General features: G+C 43.7%; 1 protein-coding gene across 4 annotated transcripts in view; it reads left to right on the top strand.

Annotated features, from left to right (window-relative positions):
• The window catches only part of Hdac8 (histone deacetylase 8), a 219,949-nt gene that overhangs the window by 9,787 nt on the left and 187,047 nt on the right, over positions 1-23,115 (top strand). The window contains exon 5 of one of the 4 annotated variants that reach the window (XM_036175203.1): positions 1,708-2,294. The exons of the other annotated variants lie outside the window; for them this stretch is intronic. Coding sequence (XP_036031096.1) covers positions 1,708-1,783 — 76 coding nt within the window. The 3' untranslated portion in view covers positions 1,784-2,294. Of the gene's footprint in view, positions 1-1,707; positions 2,295-23,115 lie in introns of those variants that run through there. 4 annotated transcript variants of the gene reach the window in all.

Here is a 23,115-nt window from a genome sequence, read left to right as displayed (position 1 = left end):
AGACAGACTTGAGTGAAGGTAAATTACAGTTTCTGGGGATGGACTTTGTTAAGGTCTGAATTCCACAGTGTTCTGACACAACCAGAGCCGCTCTGAAGTAGGACTACAGGCTTATAAGCTTACACAGAGCTAGGTGCTACCTATGATTGTTACTGGAAATGCTGGGGAGCCTGACCTGGAGTGTCACATGTTACTGGGCAAATTGGGGTCTCCTCTTGGAGACCCATTAATTAAAGAATTTAAGAATAGAATCAGGCTAGGCACAGTGGCATATGCCTTTAATCCCAGTGCTCAGGAGACAGGCGGACAGACCTCTTCTAGTCCTGCTAGGGCTACGCAGTGAGATTCCATCTTTAAAAACTAGATAGGCTCAGCAGGAAGCTCAATGACAGTGACAATTTTATTAGTCTTTAAAAGAAAACCCTTAAGGCAGGCAAGCTGTAAATCTTGGTAGCTGCCAGGAGCATGAAAAAGAGGAAAAGAGAAAACTCATGCCTTTTGTTAGCCACCACATGGCAGAAATGAGGGGCTGGGAGTCGGGGGAGGAAAAACTTCAGAGAAAGCGTGAGAAAGCCCAGAGCATCCGAGGAGGCATGCGTGGGAGGGAGTCAGAGTGGGCTTTCTGGGAAGGAAAAGCAAAAGTATATCCTCTCACTAAGGGAGTGAACTGTTCCTCTCCCATTTATTTAGCATGCCTCTAGGTGGGCTCTGGGCTTTCCTTAATTAACTCTCTTGTTTTGGTAGCTTGGACCGTTAATTCTCCACCCAGAGACAGAGATAGAGCTTAGAGTCTGGTTTCTTATCTCCACCAGATGTCCTAACAGTATCTGTTCTGAAAATGGTACCCTGACATCCGTTAGGAGATAGGCTGAAACTGGGGACTGGGTGGACCCCATTTCCATCATGAAAATCCAGAGATCAGTTCCAAAGCTATCTACCAGAAGCTCCTGAGTGTCTGGACTGGAGTTCTGCTCACACCCACACGTAGGAGATAAGAAAGCAGAGCTCCCTTCTGGCATCTGGACATTCCTGGAACTGCTGCTGTAGAGGCCCCTGCCCTAAGCTGCCTGTCAGGTCTGTTTTCATTGTCCCATTCTCTTCACTGCAATCATAATATCTGTTTAAACCCGAGATACATACACAGATTCCTAGGTCCTGTGCAGTGGGTAAACACTGTATGGCAAGCCCATGGTTTTATCTTTAGTAACTGGAGGTAGGGGAATTGAAGTAAAGTGTATTTCTCCCCACCGAATTGAAAAAAAAATCTTTGACTTGAAAATATTCAGATGCTGACAGGGTTCTGTTGGAACTGGCTTCTTGAAAACTTTGGTAGTGTTGAAATTGGGAAATGTGTTCATACTTGTTGACCCAGTAACAATCTTCTTAGATTCTATTCTGATGAAATAACCCAATCCTGACATCAAGAAATTGATATCTTGGGGATGATACAGCCAATCACTGCATTTGAAAGTTAAATAAAAGTGATTTTAGAAAAGCCTGCAGAAAGTAACACAGAAGGGCTGGGGCTCCTAACTCTTAGGTATACAAAGCTAAGATAAAGAAAACAGTGGCATGAGATAGGCCCTTCCCGAAGAGACCAATTCTAAGTTGAATGGATTGGGAAAGAAGCATTGGCCAAGTGCAGGTTAGCTGCCTGTTAGGCTGAGCTGGGACTAACCCCTCGTTCCTGTCTTCATTGTCCCTCAGTGGCAACATAGGCAATCTGGCCAAGTCCAGTGAGTCAGTTGGTACAGAGGATCCAGGCCTGTCGGCAATGGGGTAGAGCACCCGGCAACCGTATCTCGGAGGAAGAAGGGGGCTCCGGGGCATTTTTATTACTCGCCATGGGTTTTCTCCCTTCGGTACCCTGTCCTGTGTCTCCGCCATCCCCCCTCTCCAGAAACTCCTCATTCAGTAGCTCAGGATGCTGTCATCTTCAATCATCTGGGCTTCTTTGGTCTCATTAATAACAAGGTTTCAATGTATATAAGAAAATTAATAAAATGGTTTTTCTCTGGCTAATCAATTTTTATGCTAACTCATAGCCCAACCAAGAACCTAGAAGAAATGGGGGAGGGGCATTACTCCTTTCCCAACACAGACAGCTGAACAAATTGTCACTGGGGCTGATGCCTTACAAACTCCTACCTTCTTCCTTAAATATCTGCAGCTCCAGCTTTCTGTGTGAAGGGAACTTCTACTGACAGCCTCCTAGGAGTTTAGTGCTGTGGGTCAAGTGCCACCTGCTGGCAGTCAACTGTTATGGTCTCCCCCCTCCCTTCTCTGAGTAGTCCTGGCTGTCCTGGAACCCATTCTGTTGACCAGACTGGCCTGGAACTTGGATATCTACCTGCCTCTACCTCCCAAGTGCTGGGCTTAAAGGCACGTGCCACCACCGCCCAACGACATATATCTTATTTTCACTTTATTTCTTCTGGCCTCAAGCTTTCTTTGTAGCCAAGAATGACCTCGAACTACTGATCCTCATGCCTCCACTTCAAGTGCTGGTGTTACAGGGATGTACCAGCATGTCTGGTTTCTGCAGTGCAGAGAGTCAAACCCAGGGCTTCCTGCATGCTATACAAGCACTCTAGCAACTGAGCTCTAAAAGTTTCAGTGCTGGGAATTGAACCTAGGACCTCATGCATGCTAGGCAAGTGCTCTATCACTGAGTTACATTCCCAACCTGGTACTTCATTTTTATATGCCCTAAAGTCTATATGCACATTTAAAATGATAAGTCTTATCTGGACACACTGTTTAGTATTTTATCCATGCATTTCACTGAATAGTTTACGTTGATTTCAAAGAGGCATTTCTACTGGAATCTCTTTACTAGTTAATCTATACTGATATTTTCCCTCACCAAATGACCACTTTCAAATTGTAGTCTGTCAAATATGTCTCCATAATTTTTTAAATTATCTTTTTCTTTCATCTCCTCACAATCATATGGACATAGTTTCTCCATGATTTGGAGGAGAGGGAAGTCTTAGGAACATTAAAATTGTGTTCTAGTTTGAATGAAGGCTGAACAGAGTAGGAATGTATAGCTGAGAGGCAGTATGGAGATCACAGACGGAAAATTAAAGATGGAAAGGGGGTCTAGAGAGCTGCCTCAGCAGGTAGAGAGCGTGCTATGCAAGCATGAGAACCAGAGTTCAGACCCAAAACACTCAGGTAAAAGATGGGCAACTCTGGTGCCTTCCGGTAATCCCAGCACGAAGGGGCAGAGACGTGGGCTTGGCTCCCCAGGGCAAGCTGGGTAGCTTAGACTAGCCAGAATCTATGAGCCCTGGGTTTGAGAGAGCCTGCCTCAATAAATGAAAATAGAGAGTAATCAAAGCTGTGCCCATGACCAATGCTTAATCATGTGGAAGAATGAGGAATGTTAAGACAAAAATATCTAGTTATTACTTAAGACTCCATGTAGGACAGGAGTTTTAATGGGGATCAGCGCCTACTGATAAACGTACTTATATTGCTGGTATGACACCATTCTCTCCTTTTGTTTTTTGAGATGGGATCCCACTGTATGGCCAAAGCTGCCCTAAAACTTATGATCCTCCTGCTTCATCCTCCCGAGAGCCAAGATTACAAGTGAACACAGCCATGACTGGAGCAGTAGTTTCTTGATCTAATATGCATTGGAGGAAGTGCTAAGAAGGATGCGTGGTAAGAACAGAAAGGGCTGTTCACTGAATCATGTCGTGACAGCTTGTACCATTCATAGTCTCATCTCAGCTGGACTAAAGGGTTAAATAGAAAAAAGCAAGTTACAAAACTATGATGAATGAAGATCCAGCTTCTCACAAGGACCAGTTTTCTAAGTTTAGGAAGAATAGGCAATATTCTGAAGGGAAAAGATCAAATCTGACAGTAAAAAAAAAAAAGTTTTTGGGGTTGGGGATTTAGCTCAGTGGTAGAGCGCTTGTCTAGCAAGCGCAAGGCCCTGGGTTCAATCCTCAGCTCAAAAAAAAGTTTTTAAGCCACTTTAAAAGTAAAAGGTAAACACAGACTGACAAAGCCCAGGTGACACAGATATGACCAAGTGCCATAGGCTTGGCTTATTCAAGGCACACAGGCATTATGCTGTATAAAAGGAAATATGGAAAAAGAACATGAACAGACAATTTACAACAGAGTCTGAGTGCAATTGGAAGATGTGAGAAAATGGTTATTACTAATCAAAAAATACAAATTAAGACAAGTTGATGTTGGGAATCTATAGGTCAGGGGTAGAGCATGCAAGCTCAAAGCCCTGCCTTCTGTCCCCAGTACTACAGACAAACCCGACACAAAAAGCCTTTTTAAGCCTGTATTTGAAAGAATGTAAAAAACTGAACATCTAGCAAAATGGGAATAAAGGAATGGTGAATTTACTCCATGAGATATTATGTATGCTATGATTTTTTTCTTTGTTTCTATGTGTGTATTCTTTTCTAAAGACTGGACCCAAGGCCTCCTGCATGCATCATACACACTCTACCACTGAGCTACATATAACCCAAGCTCTTGTGCTATTATTTTTAATGGTGATTATGAAAATTATAGGTCATATCAAAAATAATTATATATATTTTAAAAGCAGGCTTTAAAATTGGATGCATATTGTAATTACTTTATTACACACACACACACACACACACACACGGAAAACAGTGGGAATGTGTACAATGGTCATCATACAGCGGCAGAGGTACTCCTGAGTTTTGTTGGTTTTGAGACATCATCTGTCTCACTCTGTGGCCCTGGGTGGCATGGAACTCACTGTGAAGACCAGGCTGGCTTCAACCTGGCAGTAAGAGAAACTGAAATATATATTTTTCCTCCTGCCCAATTTGAGATGACTCTTGATAATCTACTCTGAGGCAATTAATCTAAGATGTGGTAACTTTGTGCATGACAATACTTTCTCATTTATATGACCCCCAAAGGAAGGATATGTAAACATTCAACAATAGGAGAAGGGTTAGGTAGCATCCCCCCTCTCTGGAATATTATATAACCATTAAAAATTGTGGTTGGAGCTGGGTGTGGTGGCACACACCTTTAATCCCAGTACAGGGTAGGTGGATCTCTGTGAGTCTGAGGCTAGCCTAGTCTACATAGTGAGTTTTAGGACAGCCAGGATTACATAGTAAGACCCTGTCTCAAAAAAGAAAAAAAAAATGGGTAGATTACTGCAGAGCTAAGAAAAAAAATGCCCTTCATAATGTCACTTTTGTTTTTAAAGGACAGGTAGTTATAACATACATTCACTTAGCTTAGACTCATGTAAAAATTTTGTACACCTGAAAAAAATCTTATAGTAAAATAGCTAGCTTTGCAAATATGATATGGGTATGTATTTTATGTGCATATGCATGAGATAAATTTTAAAACCAACCTGACATGCAAGTTTTTAAAGCACTTTAAAATTTGAGTGCATCAACACTTCTCACATATTCTGTTCCCTCTATTTCCTCTGATGTGCTATGTTATTTTATGGACGAGAGGCAGTGCTAATGTGGTAGAATGAGTGTGTGTGCTTGTAACCATGGACAAGATGGCATGTAAGGAGAAAGGAGTCAGACTTTCTTTCTCATCTGGTAGGGCTGGAAGTTGCCAAGCAGAGGGATTAATGGCACCATTGGAGCAGGAAAGTATGGTGCATCTGGAGAACCAGAAGTAGTGAAATGGTCAGAGTATGAAGACAGGTCAAGACAACATTACAAAGTTCTGTGATTCAGACTAAGGAGTAGGGCAGTTTTCCTGGTGTTGGTGAGGGTTTGGTGAAGAATTTCGGCAGTACTGCAGTGTGCTGATTGAACCAGAGGCTGAAGGTATGATTGCAGTCATTTCCAAAACTAAGCTCTTGCTGTATGTCATATGCTAAGGAGACAACAAGCATGTAGGAGGTCCTTATTAGTCAAGGGAAGTGAGATTAGGCAAATGGTCACTTAGTGACTCCATTTTAAAGGGTACTAAAACATGATATGGCAGTACATACCTGTAATCCCGGAATTTTGGAGACAGAGGCAAGAGGATTGCAAGTTTGAGATTGCCTGAGCTACACAGTGAGACTGTAGCTTTAAAAGGGGAAGATGGACCTGGAAAAATGGCTCAACAGAGTACTGGCTGTTCTTGCAGAGGACCCAGGTTCAGTTCCTAGCACCCAAATGGTGGCTCAAAAGTGTCCTTAATTCCAGTTATAGGGTATGTGACATCCTCTTCTGACCGTCACTGACACCAGACACACACATATACACATGCAGGAAAACACCCCCCCACACACACAAAATAAAAACAAATCTTTTTTGAAAGGTGGAGTTTTAGAGTACATACTGAAAGAACAGAGCTTGATTAGGATGCTAGTATAAATAATGAAAAACCACCATTATTTTGTTTTGTTCATAAAATTGAGTGCTGACTAGAACTACACACTAGTTCCCCCAACAAACAACAAGGATTGGTGTATTTTGCTTAAAGTCTATTTTTTTAAACAAAATTGCATGGTATTTCAAGGTGATGTGTTGAATACTGTGAAACTCTTGAAACATGGTTATTAAGAGCTGATTTGGGCCAGGATATTCAAGGATTTCATCTGTTTTCCTGCAAGCTTCTCCCTAGTCTACTTAGTATCCAAAACAGCCTCTTCTGAACTACATTTAAAAATCGTGGTCCTTATTTATTTTCTTCTTTTTCAATTGTGAATTATCCTACTGTACTGATGTTTTCAATTTTGTGTGCTCATTTCCTGATATCCTGCATTTTATATAAGATGTGTAGCTTTACGTGGTGATGAATGAATATTGAATTGTTAGGTAATGTAGTGGATGACCTAGAAGACTTAAAATGAACGATGGCTGTTAGTGCATAACTAAGAGGGTCGCTTAAATCGAGACTGGTAGAAGTGGTCAGTTCACGAGCAAACAACATCGCTTTTGCGTTCCTGGGAAGTCCCAAAACCTTCCTACTGCTGGGACTAAGATGGCTGCTCAGAAATGAGAACTCCCTGCATCAGCAAAAGACTAGTGCAGCATTTAATACTGATGGCAGTAACTCATTAATGGAGCATTATAACTTAACAGACAGCAACGGTGATATATATATATATATATATATATAGAGAGAGAGAGAGAGAGAGAGAGAGAGTAAGTATCTGGTATATATGTGAGATCTACATATGAGAATTGCATGAAATCTGTTTTGGGTGTACTTGTGAGTACTACGTCATAGTGCAAAATGTTGTGCCACTATAGAATGGAATGACTGTGAACTCTGAAGACCCGGATATAATCCAGGCTCTGCCTCTTAGTAGGTGTGTGTAATCTCAGGGTTATTTCAGGAAAGTGTGTGAAGAAGCACAGAGACAGAAGTCGTGGGGATGGGTGAGGTGTGGGTTCCTACAGACCAGTGGCCAGAGAGAGGGACTGGGAGGATCTTTATATGACAAATTAAATAGCTTGGACTTTGTCAACTTGGTCCTTTTGGTTCTTAGTTGTCTTTGTCCTCGAACCCCTCAGAAAGTCTAGTGAAAGCAGTTTCTTTGTCCTTAGAAAATGTACACCGCACAAACTTTTCCTTATAATTTCAGAAAGTTTCCTAAAACCTGTTCTGGATGCCAGGCTAAGAACCCTTACTTCAGACACTGAAGAGTCATTGAAGGGAATTTAGCCAAGAGTTACATCTCTGTCAGATTTGTATCTTAGAAATAGGAGTCTAACTGTAGTTGGCAGATAAATTCAGGGAGAGAGGCTGTGAGTCTGGAAATGGTTAGGGCTTGCAATGATAATCTACCTAAGAGTAGATGAAAGCGATAGAGGAAATATGGTCCAGAGCCATCTGGTAGCAGAACAGATAGGAATGTGACCAGTTAGATATAAATGACATAGAAGAGGTGGGTGGCATGGACTTTGTGTGTAGATGACTCATCTGGTGAGGTACATGAGGATTAATGTGCTTATGTCTTATTGATAGTACCTGTTATAGAGCTGGTAATAGGACACAGCCCTGGGCTTTCTTTATCTCTAGTATGCGTACAGGCTATCTTGGGAGCTTGTTAAAAATGTAAACTCTGGTTCTAGAGGTCTGGGACAGAACCTGGGAAACTACATTGACAGAAACTCTCAGTGATGCTGTCTACCACTAGTCTATAAACCATACAAATAACAGCAAGAGACTGGAGCTCAGGGAAAACATCTTCAGTGAAACTGATGGACTTGGGCTTAATAGCATCATAGGTGGTTATTTTTTTAAAGATTTATTTATTTATTATGTGTACAGTGAGTGTTCAGCCTGCAGGCCAGAAGAGGGCACCAGATCTCTCATTGTAGATGGTTGTGAGCCACCATGTGGTTGCTGGGAATTGAACGCAGGACCTCTGGAAGAACAGCCAGTGCTCTTAACCTCTGAGCCATCTCTCCAGCCCCATAGGTGGTTATTAAAACTAAGGAAATAGACCTAATCTCCTGGAAAGAATACATAGACTAGTCAGATATAAAACAAATATTGAGCCTTGTGGAATGGCAGTTATTAAAGGGAATGTGGAAACTGAGGTTTATCTCAGTGTAGAGTGCAGGGTTACCATGTCTGAGGCTTTGGACTCCATCCCCAGAAGATATACAGACAGACAGACAGACAGACAGACAGACACACACACACACACACACACGGGGTTTGGGGTAGGCATAAAAGACTATGGGATTTTAAGAAGACATGGTCAGCTGGGTGTGGTGGCACACGCCTTTAGTCCTAGCACTCCAGAGGCAGGTGCAGGCTGAGCTCTGAATTCAAGGCCAGCCTAGTCTACAGAGGGAGTTTCAGGACAGCCAGAGCAACACAAAGAAACCCTGGAGAGAGAGGGGGAGGGAGAGAGGGAGAGAGGGAGGAAGGGAGGGGGAGAGAGAGAGAGAGAGAGAGAGAGAGAGAGAGAGAGAGAGAGAGAGAGAGAGAGAGAAGATAGGAAGTCTCAAGAATGACTTTCACCACAGAAACCCAATGGTGAAAATGAGCCACAAAAGACACACTGGAGTAGCCATGTTTGACCCTGTTTTGCATACATTCGCCACATGGCTGATGGTGCCCCAGAAGAGCAAAAATTCATTACTGAAGGTGAAATAACTTTAATGTTAGAGTAATTTATGGTCCTCCAAAGGGACTCAGTACATAAACAGATGTACAGTGTGTCTATGATATTAAAATTTCATGGCAAGAGGAGATGATGAAGAAAAGCTATCTTAAAGGGATCCTTGAGTGGGAGCCAGGCAGAATAATGAGAAAACGGTTGAGAAGCAGAATTGTAGAGAAGAACTGGAACGAGTTAGATGAAGTTTCAGAGGGTGAGAAGGGATCTAAAGAGGTGGGCAAAGGGGGTAGTAGAAAGCCACAACAGCATTTACAGGGGGAGAGCAGCATAAAATCTGGGGTGAAAACCAACAGCAAATCAAATGTGAAGCAGGGAGCCTCGGGAACAACTTATAGCTCAGTATTGCTGGGTGCCGTGGTGTAAAATGGACACCGACAGAAGATGAGGTAGAAATAGAGGAAAATGGTCGTGAAGGACTCAACGTATATCAGAAGCACACAGTTAACAGAACTAATTATCCAGGGAAAATCACCCCTGTGACACAAACCAGTAATCTCAGCTGTTTGGGAGGCCGGGGCAGGAAGTCTGCAAGTTCAAAGCCTGCCTGGGCTGTCATCACAGATATATGTGGCAGGGATGTGGGGGGTTACTACTGGCAAGGGGAGAGGCCTGCCTGGCTGCCTATTTCTGTGCGAAATGACTGGCCTTTCTATATCATTTGCCCATGAACTTCTTTGAGTCACTGGATTCTTTTGAGGTCAGTCCATCAGGAAGTCACTTTGTCCTATCCAGATTTTCTTAAAATGAAACTCACCCTACCCTTGTAGACAATGCTAGAGTATTATTAGAACCTGCCACAGGACAGTGACTCAACTTCCTAGACTTGTCTAGATGACATCGGGATGGTCCCTTTGGCTAGTCCTCATCCCTTCACTTCTCCGGTGTGTCTTTCTGTGTCTCGTTCTAAATTTTGGCTCAGGATGCCTCTCCTCATCTTGTTCTGACAGTGCACTTAAGATACCACGTCTCCAGCTCCGCTACATTTTTCTTCAGGCCTCAATTCTGTCATCTTCCCTCTTACTGCATGACACTGCAGCCTTCCACCTGGTCACAGAGAGCATCTTTGCCTCTTGCCTTGGAGGAAAAGAGATCATTGTCCCCCTGACTGTGCTGGATGTTGATGTTTCTGCATGTTCCACCTGGGGGCAGTGAATGACAGAGATAGAAAGAAGGCTTTGTGTCTTGGCGAGCTACACAGGGCTGTGCAGAGTGGGACTTCTAGCTCATACTTACTATCTAGTTCAGTTCAAACTGCAAGCATTGGCGTCCCATCTTTTTACCTATCAAATGGAGGGAATCAAAGTGACTGTACTACACTTCCGATTCCCTGAAGAGCTCTGTACATAGCAGAACTTGTTACCATAGCAGCCAAACGTCCTCCTCCATCCACCCATCCTCTGCCCCAGCCTTACCAACATGTAGATAACTGCATGAAAAGGAGACCTGGATCCCAAGGCAGCCGCAGCATCTCACCACCAAGGCTGACAGCTCATTTCATCCATGGATCGCGTGTCCTTGGCCCTTGCTGCTCAGTCCTTTCCCATGCCAGCACCTGCAGAACTAGTACATTACCAGGGAAATCAGTGGGCAGCCTGGACTGTTCTGTTGATACATGTCCAACTGATAAAGGACCAGTTTCTCCATAACAAAACTGTCACCTGGCCACCAGAACAGCAGCCAACTAAGACATGCTTTGTCCCTACGGCACTCTCCCCCATCCTCCAGTGGATGAGCTATGTTCCTGTAGTCCTTATAGAACCGGGACAGGCACTATATCATAGTGAATCCAAGTTTCATCAACCCTCAATGCTCAGCCATTCTGAGCCTTGCTAATTCTTAGATCCATCAATTACTACCTCTCTGGGCCTCCGTGTCCTCTTAAACTGCAGGTAGTAATAATATTCACTTCATAGGATTATAAGGATTAAATGTGATCATCACATTAAAGAACATATGAAAGATCATGGCATGTAATAAGAATTTGATAAAAGTCATTTATCATGCCCACACTGGATTCTCCTCAGGCATCTCAGGCAACCCCCTCAGACAAAGTCCTTGGTCCAATAGCTCTAACTGCTTGTGCAGCTGAAATCAGGCCAGGCACACTTGCATTTTCTCTTTGTGTTTATACCACCTCTGGCTGAAATAAGACTATTTTACTACCCATATCAGAATTTTACTTCAGGGTCTGGCAACCAGCAACTCTCTACTCTCATATTCCATGCTTCCTATTACAGAGAATCCCCCTCCTATTACAGAGAATCCCCCTCCCATTACAGAGAATCAACAAGCCCCTCATTCTAGTACAATCCAACTCATACCTTTGAAGCAAACAAAGCAATTACCTATGAGTGTACTAACTGACAACAGATGGTTTAGAAGTCTTGGTATTTGAGAGTTACCAGCAAAGGCGCTCTGAGCTTCGCATCAAGGGTTCTATACAACCAAGATACTGGGCAGGTCTCATCAGATCCTCTCTCCTCACCTTAGCCTTTGGAAAGAAAAAATGGGGAGTCTTTCCATTGATATGATCCTCTCAGTGCAATTACTACCCAGAAAATCCTTTGCATTGATCTGGAACTTTCTAATCAATTCATAAGTTTATGCCCTTCACAGACCTTATCTAGAGGTAATGAACAGAAAATTCCTCTAAGGCATTCCTGCCTCCCTCCAGCAAATTAGATGTTGAGCCCCTCTTAGAGTAGGTGTAATTCCCTTGGCAGTGGTTTTACAAATTCGCCTAATGTGATGCTAGGCTCTCTGGGATAGGTGCTAATGCAGTGATTACAGTGGTACTTTTTCCGGGCTCAGGCCACAGAAATGAACATAGTGCCTCCAAACTACATTTTTATGTGTGTGTGCCAGAGTTTGCATGAGCTAAATGTTAACCTTTGTGAAATGAAGTTTCCTAGGTGACTGAAAACATCAGCAGCTCCATGATACCTCTGCATCTTTATCACTCCAATAACCATCCTCTTAAGATAAAGTTATTTAGTCCTCAAGCATGCCCGCGCGCGTGCACGCACGTGTACACACACACACACACACACACACACACACACACACACACACCCTTCCAGTACCTTAAAGCCTCCATTTACTTCTACTCAAGCTTTGGCCTGTGTGGTGGTTTGAATGAACATGGCCCCCATAAACTCATATGTTTGAATACTTGGTGGAACTTTTTACAAACTATTAAAAAGTGTGGCCTCATTGGAAGAGATGTGTTATTGGGGGCAGCCTTTGAGATTTTGAAAGCCCATGCCATTCCTAGGTTTTTGTCTCATGCTTGTATATCAGATGTAAGCTTTCAGCTACTGCTCTAGCACCATGCCTGTTTACTGCCATGCCCCCTGACATAGCCCTCTAGAACTGTGTGCCCCACATTAAATGCTTTATAAGTTGCCTTGGTAATGGTGTCTTATAATGGCAATTGAAAAGTAGCCAAGACAGCCTGCAATCTTGACTAATGTCATCAACTTTCAGGGGTAGGGGTACTGTCCTGTCTTAGAAGGACCAGGGTATTTTGATTCCTGCTCTGTACCAATTCTTTAGGAAGCTGATCCCAACCAAGGTCTATTGCTCCAAATGATAACCAGAGCTCTTAGTGATCAAGGCCACTTGGAAGCTAGGGAGATGCTTCTTTAAAGGGAAAGAGGCAGCATGTTATTAGGAGCTCTGGAGTAGCCAGAGCAGACTTGGAGACTATAGATTATCAGGAGGCAATGGAAATGGTTCCAGCCCAATATTGTTTTGTTTTTGATTTTTTGAGACAGGGTTTCTCTGTGTAGTTTTGGTGCCTGTCCTGGATCTCACTCTGTAGACCAGGCTGGCCTCGAACTCACAGAGATCCACCTGGCTCTGCTTCCCGAGTGCTGGGATTAAAGGTGTGCACCACTGCCACCAGCTGGCCCAGCCCAATATTGTGGCCATTAACCTCTAGCAACAACATAGACAGCAGGCAGATGATATAGTACACAAAGATTCAAGTTGCTCATGGTCCAGCCCAAAGGTTTATGTTCCCAAGTAAAGAGCCCCAAATCAGACCTTCTAAGGCTGTAACATAAACATATTCATTTGGAACCAGTTTCTGTCCAGGTTCTTTTGAGGCTCAAAAATTTGAGAACTCTGTGCCCAGAGGATCTTTTATCTGCCTTGCATCTGGCCTCACCTCTGGCATGCCTCTGTGATCCTTCCAGTTGAGATAACACGGACTAAGGTAACCTCCAGGCCCTTTGAATATTGTTAGAATGAACTTCATTGAAGATGTTTTTCTCCTCCCACATCTGTAACTTCTTTACTGGTGTACCCCTCACTGTTTGCCCAGAACATACTAGGTGCTGCCACTTTCCTCACCTAAGAGGTCTTCCTCTTTGACCAGGGCCAGGGCACTGCTCTGCAGCCTCAGCTGCATGAGGCAGCGGGTACACCCAACACAACGATCAGACTCTAGAATTCATCCTTAACAACTCACCCTAACACGCTTCCCCAGCATATTCTTTTCATGCCTGCTGCAAGCTGGTATCAACAACCGAGGGTTTGTAAGTTCCTAGATAACTCGTGTGTGGAATCCCCAAGGACACATTCAGTTGGTCTTCACCAACAAGGCATAAGGTTTAAATATATCAACATTTTTAAATATATCAATCCCAGCACTGTCCCCGCCTATATTGACCCTGAACAGCTTAGATCTTCTTTCCTGTTTCCTCACATATAGATGGTAACGATAATAGTACCTATCTCATGAAGCAGTTGTATTTTAAGGAATACTACACAGAGCACCTCATACATACTAAACACCAGAAAGCATATGCTGTTAAGTTGTATATGAGTTCTGCTAACTGGAGTTTCTAGCTGTGTGATGCCAGTTAGATTGCCTTTCGGCACAGATCCTTTCCTCGAGGCCAAACTTGAAGGACTCTTGCCCAGACATCTTTGAAATGACTTTCAGTCATCAAGCCCCTGCCCTCCTACATCGGAACAACTCCTTTAACTTTGTACCTTCCTCCTCCATGGTCACTCCTCTTATCTCTCACTATGCCATGGTGCAGTTCAGCTACACTGTACTGCAATGAGTCCAATAACTAGAACCTGAGAGAGAGCCGTTATTTTTCTTATTCGTTTGCTCGTTTATTTTAATAGAATATTGAGAGAATAGTTGCATCATCAAAGAGAGCCAGATTTCTAGAAGGTTCACAGTTGGCCTACTGCCTGATTCACTGGCAGGGTTGCTGATCAAGAAATAGTTTGGTGGACCCCAGGGGACACTGTTCTGATAATCCTATCACAGCTATGCTCACCCCAATCACCTTGAGCACCCTCTCAAGTGTGAGGCTGGTATTCACTCTATTTAAGGCCCAAGTACCAGGATTGGGAGTGAATTATACCCTTGCTTGGGCCCTGCCCCTTCCTCCACCCCTACTTCCTGCCCCTGGAGCAGCTGGGCTACTTTGTCCATTACGGTGAAGGCAGAAAGATGACACTGTTCTTCGCAGTGGCCAGCTCAGAAGTCCTGCAAGCAGGAGCGCCAAGAGCAAGAGCAGATGGGAGCAGGGAAGCCAGTGCTGGAGAGCAGGCTTGGAGCCATCGCCTCCAAGAGCTCAGTGACGGGAGCCAGGCTTGCTGGCTGGCACATGCTTCTCATCACAGTATGTGGGGACAGAGGCAGGAAGATTGCCATGCGGGGACAACAGCCTGGGATATGTAGCAAATAAATAACCCTTGGTGATTAATTGGCTGCTGAGGGTGAAGGGGGGGGGATGTCAAAAATGTCCAGCTTCTTTCCTAAGTAGGTGGAAAATGTTGTTTTCAGCCGAACCTGGAGACAGCAATCACAAAGCACATAGAAGCTAAGGTGATGGTCCAGTGGATAAAGCACCAGGTGCCAAACAAGAGGAAAGAGGTTCAGATCCTTAGAATCCATGTAAATACCAGGGGGTGTGGCAGCCTTTCTGTAAGTCTAGTGCTCAGAAGATAGAGATGGGATCCGTGGAGCAAGTTGGCTAGCCTGATCAGTGAGCTCTGGGTTGGTTCAGTTAGAAACCATACCTCAATGAATAAGGTGGAGAACAGTGAGGAAGACTTCAGATGTCAACCTTGAACCTCCAAACATGTTGTCCACACACATGCATACACACACACTTACACATCAAAATAGACAGGCACTGTAATGGTTAATGTTTTAACATACATCAATTTGACAGCACCTAGAATCATCTGGGAGATGTGCCTCTGGCATGCCTGTGTGGGGTTATCCTAATTACATTAATTGATGTAGGAAGACCTATCTTAACTGTGAACAGAACTTTCCCAGGGGGTCTTGGACTGTATACATGGAGAATAGGACCTAGGGAGCAGCATGTATTCATTCCTCTTCTGATGGGATGTAAGGTGACTAGCTGCTTCAAGCTCCTCATGCCTTGGCTTTCTTTCCCACCTCCCACTGTGATGACCTGTAACCTGGAATGGTAAGCTAAAATAAACCACTTTTCCTTTATGTTGCTTTTGTCAGAGTATTTTATCACAGCATCAGGAAAAGAAACTGAGGCAGAAATTGGTACCAGGAGATGCTTCATGGTTTGGATAAATCTGACTGCTTGGTTCTTGAGCCTTTGGAACTGTTTGTGGCTGGAATGTGGACAAGTTTGGTGCTTTGGGCTTATAAAGGCCATTGAATGCCAGAAGTAGAACTTATTGGGTTGTTCTGGTAGGAACTTGGAAGACAAGAATGCTAAAAGAAATATGTACTATGAAGGCCTGGTTCATGAAGTTTCCGAGGGGAACAAAGACTGTCTGTAACCCAGATAGAGTCCGTTTGTGTGATATTTTAGTCAAGTATCTGGCTTCATTCTGCCTGTGTCCTGAAAGCTGTAGTGAAGTTGAATTTAAAGATAATGTACTGCCTGGCAGTGGTGATGCACGCCTTTAATCCCAGCACTCAGGAGGCAGAGGCAGGCAGATCTCTGTGAGTTCGAGGCCAGCATGGTCTACAGAACGAGTTCCAGCACAGGCTCCAAAGCTACACAGAGAAACCCTGTCTCGAAAACACAAAAATAAGTAAGTAAGTAAGTAAGTAAATAGAATGTACTAATTGATTTGTTTGACAGGTTGGTGCTAGAAAGGCAGCAGCAGCAGTAATGAAATATAACTAGATCAGCACCGCTGAAGAGAAGCCTCTTGTACTGTACTGAGATAATAGGAAAGGGGTCCCAAAGGGGCTCCGAGAGTCCCCCAATCCTCAGAAGTGACTGCCTAGGAAAGTATTTCCCCAGGAAAAGGACTTAGGACAGAGAATGGTCTCATGTAAATTGATTGTTGGGTATTGGGTCAACAACCTCAGTTTGTCCAAAATAAAACTACCCCATCCTTGAGGCTATTGAAGCCAACTATGTTGGCAAGGTCATTCTTGACTCTTTCTGCTCATGATTCATGTACAATCCCTTAGATAGTTTTGAAAAGGAAAGTAATTGTCTTCAGGTGTCTCCAGTCTCATGTCCGTCGTCTACCTACCTCCCGCCTGACACCCCTCGTGCAAGCCTACACCTCCCGCCTGACACCCCTCGTGCAAGCCTACCTCCTGCCTGACACCCCTTGTGCAAGCCTACCTCCCGCCTGACACCCCTCGTGCAAGCCTACACCTCCCGCCTGACACCCCTCATGCAAGCCTACCTCCCGCCTGACACCCCTCATGCAAGCCTACCTCCCGCCTGACACCCCTCGTGCAAGCCTACACCTCCCGCCTGACACCCCTCGTGCAAGCCTACCTCCTGCCTGACACCCCTTGTGCAAGCCTACCTCCCGCCTGACACCCCTCGTGCAAGCCTACACCTCCCGCCTGACACCCCTCATGCAAACCTACCTCCCGCCTGACACCCCTCATGCAAGCCTACCTCCCGCCTGACACCCCTCGTGCAAGCCTACACCTCCCGCCTGACACCCCTCGTGCAAGCCTACCTCCCGCCTGACACCCCTCGTTCAAGCCTCTAACTGACGTTTCTCCTGGTTTACCGCAGAGGCATCCCAGCTGGCATTCTTGCTTCTGACCTTGACCCTTCTTCTGTCTGCTCCCCTCAGAGCAACCACAGGGACCCTTTCAGAAAAGAAATTAGATCCTATCATCCCTCTGCTTGAAGTGCTGCATTGGCTGGCTACCTCCCTGCTGGATGTAGAGTAAAAGCAAGAAAAGCCCATCCTGCTGTGGTCTCTTCATCCCTGCCAAACCTCCTGTGTCCTCTCCTTTGGTAAAACTCTTCATCTCTTCCTTCCCCGAGTGTGGTCTAGCCACTGGACTCCTTGTGTTAACCCCTAGGCCTTTGCCCTTGATGTCCCCACTTCCTCCTCACCCAAAGACTGCCACCACCACCCCCTTCAGGCCTTACTTTCTATTTTCTCCATGGCGCCTTCCTGTCCATGCCTGCAGCTTCACGGCCTACTACTGTACCCAGCATACAGCAAATCCCCAGTAACAATTTGGGTATGTGGGGGGGAACAAATGAGTGTGAAAGTTGCAATAGATGTCAGAAAGACAAAAGTAGAAAATAATGATTTCCAGCCATTGGTGTGCGTGTTCCTCATGGTACTACCAATCAACCTATTGGTTGTCAATGCTTAAGAAACAGAAACTGAAGGAAACTGGTAAGATTGGCAAAGTAGGCTCTCAATGTGTTGACTGAATCAATGGCAATCTCTTAACAGACTGAATGAAATTATCAGAACAGAGAGAGTGGGGAGGGGATGAAAGGTCGAGGCTGAGGGTGGGGAGAGGAGGGGAGGGGTAAACGAGAGATTAGTGTAATCCCAAAGTTAGATAAGCAGTCTGAGTATAGTTGAGTTTAGCAAACATTAACCTACTAGCTGTTATATAAGGATTGCATTGTAATCAAGACACCACTAGAGGGAGCGCAAGGCTAAGCAAGAACGTTCTCAATGAAATTATGCTAGTCATTCACTTTTCTATTTATTGATCCAGTCTTCATCTAAAGTCATTCATCAGTTTAGTGTGCGCTTGAACTGGTTTCTTTCATGTATCTTTAATACATATTTATTATTTGAATGGAAGGATAAGCGTTTAGAATCAACACACTGTCACCTTGAAATCTTATTTTACTAATGAACTGTGGTCAGAATTCCCTTGAGAATTCATCCTTCAGAGTTCATAAACTACTGATAAACATGATATTCATGGTATTTTGTTCTTACGGACTCATTAGGCAAGAAGAGCAATAGTCATGGAGTTGGTCTGCTTTACTTGTGTAAATGGTAGTGTCAGACCCCAGGGTAAGCTGGGTACTCGGGCTGAGAATCTTTAAAGCTGGAATGGCCTCTGCACCCCCACCCCCCCCCCCCTGAGGGCTGACAGCTGATAAAGGCCCTGACTCCCCGAGCTTGTTTGATTCCATGGAAATTATTAGCTCTACCTCTGCACACACAGATTGCACTTCCTGAGAAGCCTGCTGTCTACAATGTGCTTTAGGGCTAGAGAGTGGTTTGGGATGAGCAAAGTTTAACAGCCTGCTTTTTTGTCTTCATAATCATTGATGCCTTTGAAATTCTCTGAAGGGAGGTCAGTTTCTGGATTTGTGGCTATCTGAGCTGTGTTCCTGAGGAATGTAGAGTCCTTGACCTGTTGGCATCTCATGGTTTGAAGTCTTACTGCCCTTAATCTAGGCCTATGAGTTAAGCTCTCAGTATTGTGGATTTTTCATTAATAGACTAATTTCAATCGGGCTAAGAAATAGAACTTTTGTTTTTCCGAGACAGGGTTGCTCTGTGTGGTTTTGGTGCCTGTCCTAGATCTCGCTCTGTAGCCCAGGCTGGCCTCGAACTCAAAGAGATCTACCTGGCTCTGCCTCCCAAGTGCTGGGATTAAAGGCATGCGACGCCACCACCCGGCAAGAAATAGAACTTTTTAATAAACTTTACTTACTAGAAAAATATGCACAGCTAGTAAGAGTTCCTGTGCACACCACAGTTTCGTCTGCTCTTCCCATCACAGACAAGCATGGTACACTTGGTACAGCTAAGGGACAATACTAATGCATCTCTGTTCCCTGTTGTCCAGGCCTTATTCAGACTTCAGCTCACTTTCCCTTGTGTGCTTTTTCTTCTGGTACTAGGAGCCCATCCAGGCCCCCATACATTTAGTCATCAGGTCTGCCCAGGCTCCTCTTGGTTGTGAACACTTCAATGTGGTGTATCTTTTATTTTATTTTATTTTTTATTAAATATCTATTTTACTAGTCTATTTAATGGAATCTTTTTTTTTTTTTTTTTTTTTTGAGACAGGGTTTCTCTGGATAGCCTTGGCTGTCCTGGAACTTCCTCTGTAGACCAGGCTGGCCTCAAACTCACAGAGACCGGCCTGCCTCTGCCTCCCGAGTGCTGGAATTAAAGGCGTGCACCACCACTGCCTGGCAAAAATTGTATAGCCCAAACTGGCCTTGAATTCCAGATCTTCCTGCCTCTGCCTCCTTCAGCAAATCCTACTGGCCTGCACCACCAGAGCCTGCTAGAATCCTTTCAAGGAGACTGAGAAATACAACTATTCTTTTTTGTTCTTAGCACCTCTTTTTTAATTTTAATTTTTTTCTCCAGCATCTATTTTTATTTTAATTCTGAACAGTTTCCTGAAGCTGCTCCTTGCAAGAGGAGGGTGACTATCCCTACATTGGTAATTTTTAATCCAGTGTTTAATTTTCAACTATAGAGAAAGCCTTTCCATCATCCAGAGTCTGCAAACTCATGCTACCACCATGTCTCAGGAAACTTAAATGGAAATTGTACATACATACTCAAAATATGTATCTGTAATTTGTTGACCTTTGACTTTCTGGTTTTTTCTAATGTCAGAATAGTAAGAACTCTCATTTTCTTTCTTAGTTTTTTTTTGTTTGTTTGTTTTTGTTTTTCGAGACAGGGTTTCTCTGTGTAGCTTTGCACCTTTCCTGGAACTCACTTGGTAGCCCAGGCTGGCCTCGAACTCACAGAGATCTGCCTGGCTCTGCCTCCTGAGTGCTGGGATTAAAGGCATGCACCACCACCACTGGGCTATTATTTTTATTTCATGTGTATGCTTATTTTTGTGTACCACATACATGCAGTACCTTGCAGAGGCCAGAGAGGGCATCAGATTCTCGTGCCCCGCCCCCCAACTCCCGCCCAGGACTGAAGTTATAGACAATTGTGAGCTGCCATGTGGGTGCTGGGAATTGAAGCAGATCTCCTACATATCCGATATCTACATTACAATTCATAACAGTAGCAAACTTACAGTTATGGAGTAGCAATGAAATAAGTTTATGGTTGGGGGTCACCACAAAGTGAGGAACTGTATTAAAGGGTCTCAGTGTTAGGAAGGTTGAGACCCACTGCTCATATCATGGAGGTTGCTAAATGCTTGTTATTAATGACCTGACCAGGACTCTCTTGCAGTAAATTTATTAGATGTATTTATATCTGTAAAGAAAGTAACGTCAATTAACTTCAAAGACTTCTGTTTGCCCTCAAAAGCAAAGAAATTTTATAATAAGCAATAGCAAAATTTAGGAAAACCTAAGAAATGCATGCTGATTATGTGAATTATGACATAAATCATTGGGATTCAACTCCCAAGAAATTATTGAGAGCAATGGTATAAATTATGGACATTTCTGAATGCTCAGATAAATAAAGGATCTTTGTTTCTTTTTTTCTTTTTTTTTTTTGAGCTGAGGATCAAACCCAGGGCCTTGCACTTGCTAGGTAAGCGCTCTACCACTGAGCTAAATCCCCAACCTGGATCTTTGCTTCTTATTGTGCACAACTTGGAATATGCTCACTATTGAAGGCAGGTCACTGAGACTGAATGATTTATCTGTGTTATGCCCTCGATTGCATTTTTTTTTCCTGATTAAAAGTTGATTTTCTTCCAGGCATTATCTGTAGCTAGTTAACTCAGGCAGTTAACTATTGCAATAAGGCCCAAACCATGATTTTTGTCCTTGTATAAACCCATTTGTTTTCATACACTTGAATGGCACTACTGGCCACACCATTTCCATTGGCCAGCCATCTCCAAGAACATCTCCTCAGTGTCAAGGAAGGCCAGTGGATGGAGATTGATAAATGTCAGTCTACGATAGAACAGTTGGGGAAAAGTGGAATGGCTGGAAGCCGTCTTTCTGCAGGTGCTGGGCCAATTGGGTCCTAACACTGCTTTGCCTCACTGTGTTGTTGAGTACCCGGAAATGCGGGGCTATGTCCATTGCCACCTCTGTTTTATATTCTATTAGCTCAGGGAAGATTTTCATTCCATTGAGCACCAGACTGTGGGATGTATTTTTGGAAGCAAGTGTAGGTGTACCAGAGCCAAAAAAGGTTGGGAACAACTGTAGACAAACTGATCTCACTGTTCCTAGAGCTGCCAATTCTAGGCACGGAGCCCCTAAAGTGGACTATAAATGTCGGGTGGGTGGTTAAAAGAAAATCCAGTATGTGGGCCTCATTTCTGATTTCCCATAATCAGGTGCATGTGTTTTGTGTACATGCATATTTTGTGTGGTGAGAAGCAGATGTACATGTAACTGATTTATTTAGCTATATTAAATCAGAATTGGGGTCTTATTGAAAGAAAAGTATGAAGTGTATAATTAGAACAGGTAATACTTTTTATTTTTATAAATGCCTTTTAAATATTGTGTGCTAACATTCCTGTTGAAGGCAGTAGGTTAGATTAGGAATTTTGTAGTAGAAAAGAATCTGAAGCAAAGAGACCTAGGTTTCTTGGTTTCTCTCCCAGTTTCTATCTTTTGTTTGTAGAAGATGTTCATCTCTAAGGCTTGTTGGGCATGAATGTGAAATAAAGTACAGAAAGAGTTCTGGTTTTTCATTCGCCTTTGGTGGAGGAAACAGTCCATGTAAATACTAAACCCTGATCTGTTAAAGCCATTGAGTCAGTTCCCACGAGTGCTGTGCATTCGACAGCCATGCGAACTGGGCAGGGGGCTAGTGAAGAGGGTCAGAGAAATAGCAGAACAAGCTTTGGACAGTATATGTGGAAATGTTGGAATATATAATATATTAACCATTCCTATCTTGGATGATACATTCACTTATTTTTCCTTCCATAGACTTTTTTTTGGGGGGGGGGGGGGTGGGCAGTGAGAAAGGGTCTCACTGTGTAGTCTTGGCTGTCCTGGAACTCACTCTGTAGATCAGGCTGGCCTCGAACTCACAGAAATCCACCTGTCTCTGCCTCCTAAGTGCTAGGTTTAGAGGTGTGACAGCACACATGACCTACACAGGTTTAAACCAGACTAAGTCCCAGCACTGAAAGAAAAGTGGACACAAAGTTCCACAACTCACCAAGAAGCTGCTTGCAGTTGATACTTGCTGGAAAAGGGAAGTCAGTTTTCTCCAATGGAGTGTATCAACCACACTCCAGGGCAGGCCCAGGAATGTTGGCCAACCCCAAATGGACTCCATGGTTTTTTGTGGGTATTTTGGTATATTTTTGTCTTACTGGGTGGTTTGTTTGATTTTCATTTTTTTTTAATTTTTATTTTTATGGCTGTTAAGCCTTACCTTGGGGAAAATATTTATTATGCATGAAACAGTGATCACTCAGTTCATAGAACAAAAACAATAAGAGTTTTTGTTAAAAGCTTATATGGCGGGGTTAGGGATTTAGCTCAGTGGTAGAGCATTTGCCTAGCAAGTACAAGGCCTGGGTTCGATCCTCAGCTCCACATACAAAAATAAAAGCTTATATGGCATAGATGTTTCAAGAGACAAGGCTAATATGCTCATCCACCAGGTGAGAATACAAAGATGGGGGAGGAGGAGGGAGAAAGAGCTGGGAAGAGCTGGGGGAGAGAAAAGAATATGATCAAAATATATTATATGAAAAAATTAATTAAAAAATTTAAGACATGCACCACCACACCCAGCTTCCTTTTCTAAATCCTTCTACCCAGCAGATATGAAAGCAAGCAAGTGTGTTCCAATGG

The sequence above is a fragment of the Onychomys torridus genome, chromosome X (assembly GCF_903995425.1).
Source record: "Onychomys torridus chromosome X, mOncTor1.1, whole genome shotgun sequence".
NCBI classification, from domain to species: domain Eukaryota; kingdom Metazoa; phylum Chordata; class Mammalia; order Rodentia; family Cricetidae; genus Onychomys; species Onychomys torridus.
The sequence above is the reverse complement of the archived record's forward strand: the minus strand, read 5'-3'. Positions and strand labels throughout refer to the sequence as shown.